The sequence below is a fragment of the Melampsora larici-populina genome, assembly GCF_000204055.1.
Source record: "Melampsora larici-populina 98AG31 unplaced genomic scaffold MELLAscaffold_56, whole genome shotgun sequence".
Classification (NCBI taxonomy): Eukaryota; Fungi; Basidiomycota; class Pucciniomycetes; order Pucciniales; family Melampsoraceae; genus Melampsora; species Melampsora laricis-populina.
In genome coordinates, this window is record NW_006768820.1 from 93,004 (window position 1) to 103,001 (window position 9,998).

The window sequence follows — 9,998 nt, forward strand, 5'->3', positions numbered from 1 at the left end:
GCAGAAATATAATTGACAAACAAATCACATAGTATAAAGAACAATTAATTGTTGGTTTTGTCGAACAAGATTTGGTTTTTTGTTTGTTGTTAAAGGTGGCAATTTTGCTAATGGTATCTTGGCAGTTGGGATATTGATGTAGTGTCTGCTTACATCTTTGTTTGTGGGTCAATCAGATCTGACTTTTGTCATTGATTCTCATTATCTAACTCAGTGGCATGGACATGTTTAGCTTTAATGTTGATTTAAATAACTGGGTTTTAATGTGGAAGTAGACAAATATTACCAGGGAAGCCCTTCATAGAATCAAACAGTGTGTTACAGGTAAGGCAAAGGGACAGATTTGGACAAACCATTGGTGTTTTTTTGGCTAATTAGTATTTTTCCCCTTGCTTAGATTTGAGCAATTTTCAGACACGAGGTTATTGTAAAAGCAGCAAGCCAGTGTCATTTTGTGTTATTTGATAAATTGTTTGGGTAATGTCACAAAGAAGAATTCTGTGATTGAGAAAATTTGACCAACATTTTTTCCCTGGATTGGTTCAAAATTCCCCAGCACCAAGTGTAACAAGGTTTTATTCTCAAAGCTAGACAGAAAACTGGTTACACTGAGATCAAGGGGTTTACAAAATACATTCCAAACCCTTACGTAAGTCATGGTATAGATGATGATTTAATGGAATGTTGATGAATGTTTATTTCCTTATGTTACAAGGTCAGATAATAAGTATGCCTCCAAGAGCATGTGTGAGAAGTGCGGCAATACCTTTGGAGGCACATGAAAGTGAGGAATCATTGATACAGCGCTTCCCAAACAAAATACCTTTTAACATAGGGCCACAAGACAATCATTGCGCGAGCTGGGGAGCTTTTAGATAGAAACTTGAGCATTGTCTAAAAGATGCGAATCACTTGAGCGCAACTTATTCAAACTGTTGCCACAGGGTGCAGTAGATTTACTGTTGCGTTATTTTCCGGAGGACATGGGTGAGCAAGTGCCTGAATTGTATCAAGCACTTCTGACTGCAACAGATGAAGGTGAGAATTGGGTGCATTCCTTGACTGCAAATATAGTCAAATACTTCCGCTGAAATTGAATTGTTCATGATAATAGAATCTCAAAATTTTTGCAGCCTGGTCCAAAAATACAACAAAGCTTTGTTGTTCACATTGCTTGGAGCAAAAATCGACAAAAGTGTGGCTGGGCAACACGGCGTCTATACCTTCAGGATATCTGGTCAAATCTCACATTTAATGGGTTCCCGTATCCCACTCCCTGATGAGGAACTGGTTTTTAAACTATGCTTCATTTCTTATGCAAAATATACTTGCGACGATGGAAAAAACTCTATCAGCTGTTGGTTTACCTCAAGTAGATGAGGAGCATTATTGGAGTTACGACTGCCTGACAATGCAAGAAGTGTTGGTACCAACATGGTTGATCTGGACATAAGTGCGTGAAAGCATGAGGCAATGATGAATGTTGTGACTGGGGAGCAGAGACAAATTATTGATACGATACTGGAGGCTTTGAAAGAGAACATTGCTTATTTGGCTTTCCTCAATGCACCAGGGGGGACAGGCCAGACTTTTGTCTTGAATTGCCTCCTGCACTATTGTAACACAAACAGATTACCATTCTTGGCGTGCTCAGCAGCCGGTATAGCCTCTTTGTTGCTGCTGAACGGTCAAACAGCACATACACCGTGGGCAAAAGCCTGTCGCATCCACGGTTGCAACAGTTTGTCGCTGTATTGACCCCGGTTTGTTACATGTGTATATTTGGCATGCAACACCGGCTTTTGCGCTGCGACATGGGCTTCGGGTTTGCAACATCGGTCAATCGCACCACTGAATCAAATCCAGCACCCTGTGATCATTTGCTATTACATTGCTATTGGACCCTTCAGGGGCTCGCTCAATTCTTTACGTAAGGATTCGTTCATCTGGCCTATCCTGACTGAGCCTGGCTGATCCTCCCTTCACTTTTTAGTCACACGCCTGAACTAGACCACACTACGTACTCCTGAACTCCGACTGAGATCTTGATATCTGCCATTCTACCAAACCTACGCCAAGCAACGCCATACCACTTTTCTGTCACCACACAATGTTGGATACCAGTACGGATTGGGAATGGGCTATGTATTACCTGATCAAATCAAAAAAAACTTAGTCATGGCGGTTATAAAAAGGGCCGTAGTTTGGCACAAACGTTTTGCATTTCCCCATCCTCACCTCCTTTTATTGTTCTTTTACTACACATCACAGATTTCCTGATTTCGAAAGCTTTGCAATTAAACCCATCCAGCGCCTTTTTCATCATGCAATCCCAAGAAAAGCAACCTGCCTAGTCTGAAGATATGCAAGAAGACAATATTCAAAACAACCAAGATGCTGCCACACCCGTCACCAATGCGGCTGTAGCAGCCCTTGTGGCCAACAGCCTGAAGCAGCAAGCCAACCAGTTCAAAGGCATCATAAATGGCCTTCGAACTCAACTCAACAACTTCAAAGACCTTGGCAAGCAATCTGTGCGTAAAAAGAATGCCCCCCCCCCAGCTCAACTCCAGACACATCATCCACTTGGAACCGCATGAAGACAGGACCTTTGTCATTCCAAAATGATTACTCAACACCTTCGCCATCAGCTAGCAAAGACCCTCGAAAATCAAAAGTTCCCGCTACACCTAAAGAATCTCCAGTACCCCCGCCTGCACATAGACGCCATCCACTCCAGGTGCTAGCGTCTGAGACCCCCGCAGATTTTAAAAGCACAAAGGCATGTGTATCCACTTTTATGCCATTTGTTTAGAAAAGCTAACTTTGTTATGACTTGGCATAACAGGAGGCTTTATACATCCATGTCAAGATTCTTTGGGGTTTATTCAAGGCCAATGATGCCCCCCCCTGCCGGATCCCAGCCTCCTGACAGAGTTCTACGCTCGCTTCACCACTGCCAAACAAGTCAAATCTGCAGTTACCGACCCTCGCAGCTGGTACTTGGTGGCCCAAAACGACATACTCACGTTGAGGTCATTGAAAAGCGCTGGCGGAAAGGTTGGACGAGGTATGGACAATCTGGAACAAACTTACATACTCTACATCCATGGGGTTTTGGCAAAAGTGGGAATTTGAGTGTGGTGTCCCAACCTCAATGATTCACCCGATTCACTTTACAATTCAGCTTGCCAAATCACTGCCCTCAACACCTTTTGCCAGCTCATGGCAACCAGCGCTTATGATCACGCAAATGTCAACCCGTCCTATGTCAATGCCATGTCTCAATTCATCAATACTTACAATCATTATGTTCATCATTACATGACACGCAAGTTCAAGACGGAGTCGAAGGAAGCTGGAAAAGTTCAAGTGGATGGTGTGAAGAAGTGTATTCAGAAACACAGAGAGCGGGTGAGTACATCTTCTACATTACCGTCTACTCTGCCTCATTTGACTAAATAATACCAATCAATGTTGTAGCTTTGTGAACTTCGAATGGCGTTTTTTAATGGAACAAATCAAAAGAATTTCCTCCCCGCTACCAAAAGATCCGTGAAAAAGTCCTTGCACACAGTGACGATGAGGAAGTCCCTGGGAAATCTTACCTCATCAGCAAAACTCTGCCTTACCAATCAAAAAATGCCAGCAAGTTCATGAGAAGACTTGACATTGAGATGAAGAAAGCTGCCGACATTGCGGGAGATACGATTCACAAGAGGCCGTGTCGATTGCCTAAGGAACTGGTTCCTTCCATTTTCAAAAAGGCGCCAAAAAACTTACCTATTGACTTCTACGACCCCAAATGGTATCGCTCACTTCACCCTGGCCAACAACGACTTGTGGCCCAACAAGATCAAGTTGCACTGTTACCCAATGCATCTCAATCACTCTTTCCCCAAAGCCATCCTGATGAAAAACTCGGAGACGCCGCGTTCAACCACAAATATTTAGACATCCTCTTGCTTCCATACGTGCCGGACGACGACCATGAGGACGAAGCCGATTACGTGGGTGATGGGGATATTGATGAAGGCAATGACGATGATACAGACGATGTCATAATGTCCGATGACAAGTCAGATTTTTTTTCAGGTGGAGATTTTGGAGCTTTGTGTGATGATGACAAAGCTGCTTGAGGACAAACAAATTTTTTTTGATGTTTTTTCTGTTTTTTTTCTTATGTGTTTCTTGCGTAGCCAAAGTGTGTCTTATTGTTGTGTCTCATTGTACTTGCTCAGTTTCTGCTTTGTGATGTACTTGAAATTATTCCAATGTTTTCTGCTTTGAAAGAGCAATGCGCTTACTGAAAACGGAGTTGATTCATTTCACAATTAAAAAGAAACCGAAAATATTGAACAATGAAATAACAGGGAAAGTAACAAAGATTGTAAATAACAATAAGTGAAATCTTCCAAGATTCCGTGTACTTTGATCTCTTGTCACACGGACACATTACAATGCCACCTTCAGCAATTCCAAAAGTATTGTCTGGTAAAAGTCTATACGCGGCGACAACTGAAACCTGATGCGGAGAGACAAAGAGTGTAGTTTCTTGAACTCTACCTATCACACACTTGAGAAGATGTCCAATGTAGCAAAAGTGTTTAGACGGGGACATTCGATCTTTGAAAAACAAATCTTCAATTGGATTGACAAGAAATTTGGCCTCATGGCCACCTGTTGGATTCTGAATAATATATATCTGCCGTATCATAGCGTTTTTCCATCCTTTTTGTACTTGATTATGTTGTTTGGTTTGAGAACGGAGACATAAATATGGTCGGATACTTTCCAATTGGACTTGGTGACGCCTTGAGAACGGAATACTTGCGCGTTTGGAGGATGAGGAAGGTGGTGATGATGGCGAATGCGGGGTGAAGTGACCTGAATCTCCGCAAGCAACATATCATAATGTTCATCTTGCAACACGATCCACTTTCCTGTGAGCGATGAGTTTTGACGCTTGGAATTTGAAGTCAGAATGTCATCAATTGAATTGTTTGCAGTCAGTCTTTGTAGTTGTCCAAACTGACACATCATCGTTTTGTCCATCTCGGCTGAGACAAATGGAACCACATGGTTAGCCAATTGTATCAAACATATCAGTAAGTTATCAAAATAAACGCACCTAAGTGTGTGTTTGTCTCAATGTTTTGCAATGTGCCAATCAATCGCTCACCAGCAAACTCAGCGATTTGATTCAAGGGGCCCCAGCGCCTGATCATTTCAGGAATATGAAGAGCATAATGATGGTTTGGTATTACTACAAAGTCTCTAAAAATCTTAAGCGGGTTTTGGTGATACCTCTTGTAGAAGAATTCAAATAAATCTGCATCCTTTTTTGTGACAGATTTTGCACAGACAATATACGTGCATTGGCACAAATCGGCAATATTAAGTAAAATCAGACCTCGATTTAAATTCACTGGAATATTTTCCACGTCAAAAACAAAGATATCAAGTACAATAAGCGGGAAGATTTAGGCAAACAAGCTGTGCCATTGAGCCGCTTTCAGTTTGCCGTGCTTAGATTCACCTAAGTTAGGAGGTAATCGTGTGATGCCGCTTGGTAATATGATATCCTTCATGAGCTTTCGAAATGAAGTTATATTTCCTTCTGGAAAAAGACCACCGTTCTATCCCGCATGGAGCTCTTCATCTTCTTCGTATTCAAATTCACCATCGGGTGAGTTGTCATCTACATCTTCACATACATTTCCCATACCCTCTTCATAAAGCATTCGCTTTGCATGTTGGTCCAAAATTTCCATAGCTGACCTTCTACGTTTTGCCTTAACTTTATCTTCTCTGTTAGGGGAGACAAAATCCCATTGGATTCTAAAATGTTGGTGTAATACACCTTCATACCAGTTGTGCATTATTCCCAGGGGAAGATCCAGCACTGGATCACGGTCAACGCCTAATCGCAACAAAGTGCAGTGCAAAAAGCGAAAAATTGCGCTGCTAATTAAGAAACTCACTGCATGATTCTCTTGCGCTTTGCTGTGAGCGCAATGATCACCAAAAAGTTTGTATTGTGTTGCGGTAATCCGAGTCTCACTGCAACACAATTTTTCTCTCTCGCAACGAAAGAAATTGTGAAAATTCCTTTAAAAAATCTTGCACAACGGCGTTTGGTTTCATACTAACAAGATATGATGGAAGTTAAGGACTGGTGGTTACAAAGAGGGAAACCGCATGAATAAACCACTTAGGAGCCCTTCTCAACCTTTTTTTGATAGGAATGATCAGTCATTTTCTGGCCCAATACCTAAAGCGTCTTCTTAACCTTTTTCTGCCTGCCCAGTATCCTCTCTGCAATCCGCATAGCTTCTCCGTAGTCTCCTGGGGGCACGAAGTGCTTTTTCAGCCACTCACAAAGTCCCTCAGCGCGCTCAATCGTTTGCGAAGCCAATCCACCTCGATCGGCCGTAATAACATCTGCAGCAGCACTGAATGTGAGCTCACAGGCACATGACGTACCTACGCAACAAAGGTAGTCACGTGCAAGCGAAGCCAAGTTGCGAAAATGACAATCATGACACTGGCCAAGGCAAAACATCCAGTCAGTACAAGCAAAAGATCAAGACGCGGAAAGTGATCTATTTACCGCCCACCATTCCAAAATATCTTGATTGTCGTCGCACATGAATTTACCGGAAAGATAAGCTTGAAGTTTGGCGTCACCAGGTTGTTTGGTGTCAGTTTGCAAAGCAAAGATGTTGTGCTCCTTAAAAATGTTGTGAGTCGTGGGTTCAGATTGTTCAGCTACCTTTGGAGTCGGGGATGTGGCAGGGGGCTGATCTTGAAGTAAATGTTCATATACATCTTTCAAGACATCGTGTGCTGACTCGCTTTGTTCAGGGAAAAGCTTTTTGAAGAATTTCCCTCAAAATTTCGGATTCAACATAGTTGCAATGATGATCGCATGACAATGGAGCGCTTCTTCTTGATAATCTTCAAGTCGGATGATCATGATACCAATCATGCTGGCTAGCCGAGGGTACGGAGTGTTGGATTTGATGGCTTTAAGGGCACCAATGACCGTGTTGTACTGGAATAAGACCGATGCTGCATTGGGAGCATCACCTTCCATGCACTTAGTTGAGGTGTGGAATATCTGATTCAAATAAATACACTATCAGGAAAGGATACCTCAGGATGCAAGAGAAAAACAAATTACCCACGTGTAGCAAATTTGTAAGAGCCTCAATCATCTTCCAATCTTCAGGTGAGATGAATACACCATCGAAATTGTTGTCCTCATCTTCGTTCAACATGTGATTGACAATCTGCAACAAAGAACATCAGTTACTGTCAGTTACTAGCACAGTTAGTTTCTGATCAGATGTGACTTAAGTACCTTTTCGGCCTTGAGCAATCGCTCCAACATGTCCAAATATATGTTCCAGCGCTGACCGTGTGCAGCAATCAAGCCCGGTCCGGTGTAGCTTTCTTCTTTGGCAACTGCATGGAAGAGTTGCATTAATGGGCCATTGCGTGAAATTGTTTTGTTAACCTTGGCACACTGTTCAAGAGTGTGACATGTGAGATGGAGAAGCTGGGTGTGTATGAAGAAGAGAGCGTGGAAGGTAATGGAACACTAGCCTTGTGAATTGATTTTGAAAATGAATCACCTGATGAAATCTCCGTGGCTTCGATTTCATCAGCATCATTGCCTTCTTCACCGTCAACCTCAGACTTGTCATCTCCAACACACTGTTCGAGTCCATCTTTTCTGGATGGTGGCTCATCAATATCTTCATCACAGTCTTCAATCAAGTCATCACCGGAATTGAGAATGATTGTTGGAACGGGTTTGTGGTTTTTAGGGAGATCTGGTAAAAGTAACGCTAGCTTTTGTCCTTTTGGCGCAGTCGGTTTACAAACTCCGGATTTGATTTGAGGACTTGCAAGACCTTCACAGTCAAAGCCAGCTTATGAGCATAGCATTGAATTTGATGCTGGCTAGAATCCCAATAGACCGGGTCTTCGGCCAATCAAAACATGTCCTTGAATTCTTTCGCAGTGAGATTGTTGGTACCACCAGAGTCGGTGGGGCTACCATGTGGAGACTCAAAAACAAAATAAAGACCAGATTAGTGTTGGAAAAACCAAGAGACATGTGAGAGATAGACCTATTCTTTTGTGTAGGCCATGCCTAATGAGAAAACGTCCGACTGGGCGAGCAGGGAGAGCTCCATAATGATTCCAAGCAACTAACTTGAGGGTAAGATGGTGAACATGGAATTTCCATTTCTTGTCGATGTACGATACTGATACCCCAATGAACGCCCGTCGACCTCGCTTGGTTGTCCATACGTCATGGATCAAGCAGAATTTGCCAGGCAGATTCTGTGATTCTATCATGTCAGACAAAGCTCTTCACGTAGTAAGAGAAGAAACATAAAACTACAAAACTGACCTGTAATGTTTGTATCACATCATTGTGCATACCTTTGTAAAGCTTCATCGCCTCCCTTGCAGCCCAAGCTGGAGTGTACAAAACAGCGGATGGATTAGCAAATTGGAAGGCTGCAATGAGCATCGGGTCAGCCATTCGGTTCCAAGGTAGTGCATGTCTGACTAGCCAAAGGACCAGCATGCAGTTCAGCAACCTAACAGTGAACTTTGGTATCTCCAAAAACATGTCAAGGAGCAAAGTCTTGTGCCCTTTGGCTGCCTCTACTTCTTCTTGATGCGTTGGAGGTAGTTTGACGCCAGCTGCGATCGCTTTGTCTTGGGAACGGCAAGGTTTACGTCCAATGGCACCATCCCGGTGACCTTTGAGGTTAAAGTGATTGGTCGCCCCATTGCGATAGCTCTTACGCACCACAAACAAGGGCATGACTTCGGTTCAGTATCTTTGGGCTGGATACGATAACAAGAGTGAGAGACAAAGAGGGAGGGAGAGTAATAGATGGCAATAGATGGAAATTGAAAGAAAGGTGAGCGATATGTGATTCAAAGGTTTATTGGGATTACACTTACGTTCTCTTTGTCCCATTCAGGTTCACCATAGTAACTGAATAGCTTGTTGGTCTCCTCAGCGGTTTGCTTGGATCTGCCAGGTTTTTTCGGGTTTGGGTTGGAGATCAACTCAATGTCGGAATTGTTTTCAACCATTTTGACAAGGGCTTTTGAAACTGGTCAACGCTGCAAGAATGGGATTAAGTTCACTAAACATGACTACAAGGCAAAAAGACAACTAAGTGGTATATACATACTTTCTTTTTCCCTTTGGCCCAACCCTTTCCCTTCTTGCGTTTCGAAAGCTTTCTTTTTTTCTTCTTTGGCTTTCCTCCGGATTGCTCTGCCGTGGACTCGACCGATGACGAGTCTGTGCCTTTGTCTGATGAATCCTCAGTTGAGGATTCTTCGGGGTCTCTGTCGTCACTTGTGAGTTTAGTGTCAAGAATCTCAATAGGATCTTTAGAGGTTGTAGACTGGCAAAATGGTGATGGTACTGCAAGACGGGAATCTCGAGGCTGGGCAACAAAACCAGGATTGGTTCGCGTAGATTGTGGGCTACGGGGACAAAGACTACGGCTGCCAGTAGGAGAAGGTGGGTGAAGCAAAGACAAGGACAATCGGGAAGATGCTTTTGCTGCCTTCTTAGCAAGTTCAGTTTGCGCTTGGTTGGCTGCCTTGAGGTTCGCAGCAGCAGCGGCGCCTGGTTTATAACGAGGAGTCATGGCAGAAAAGGAAAGATGAAATTGATAGTGGAAAGACAGCTGGGGAGAGAGTGGAAAAAACAACGTGAGTATTTATAAGGCTTTGTTCGAAGCAAGAAAAAATTTTCAACCGATTCAGAATGTGGGACACATACTGATGTCTTTCTCGTTTCCATCTTGGCCCCTTGCTGAATGTATCTTCGGTCTACTTTGAGCTGGTGTTGTCCGGTTGAGGTATGGAGGTCCTTATTGGTTGGTGCTCGATATGTAGATTGAGTGAAGGGGCAGTTTGGTGGAGGGGCTAAATCACACTACATATGT

The 9,998-nt window shown here is 43.1% G+C and overlaps 2 protein-coding genes across 2 annotated transcripts; one reads left to right on the forward strand and one right to left on the reverse strand.

The window, feature by feature from the left end:
• Nucleotides 1-2,363: 2,363 nt before the first annotated feature.
• Nucleotides 2,364-4,139, forward strand: MELLADRAFT_67636 (uncharacterized protein; the record flags this gene model as incomplete). The annotated part of the gene is made up of 5 exons (XM_007415993.1): nt 2,364-2,534; nt 2,652-2,740; nt 2,925-3,070; nt 3,188-3,414; nt 3,552-4,139. 5 exons carry the CDS (start codon nt 2,364-2,366, stop codon nt 4,137-4,139), a joined length of 1,221 nt encoding a protein of 406 aa, XP_007416055.1.
• A 1,500-nt stretch (nt 4,140-5,639) lies between these two features.
• Nucleotides 5,640-9,698, reverse strand: MELLADRAFT_111646 (uncharacterized protein; the record flags this gene model as incomplete). Its single annotated transcript, XM_007416064.1, has 6 exons — nt 5,640-5,923; nt 5,985-6,006; nt 6,614-6,807; nt 7,533-7,860; nt 8,995-9,149; nt 9,227-9,698. The coding sequence occupies 6 exons, from the start codon at nt 9,696-9,698 to the stop codon at nt 5,640-5,642; spliced, it is 1,455 nt and encodes a 484-aa protein (XP_007416126.1).
• Nucleotides 9,699-9,998: the final 300 nt, after the last annotated feature.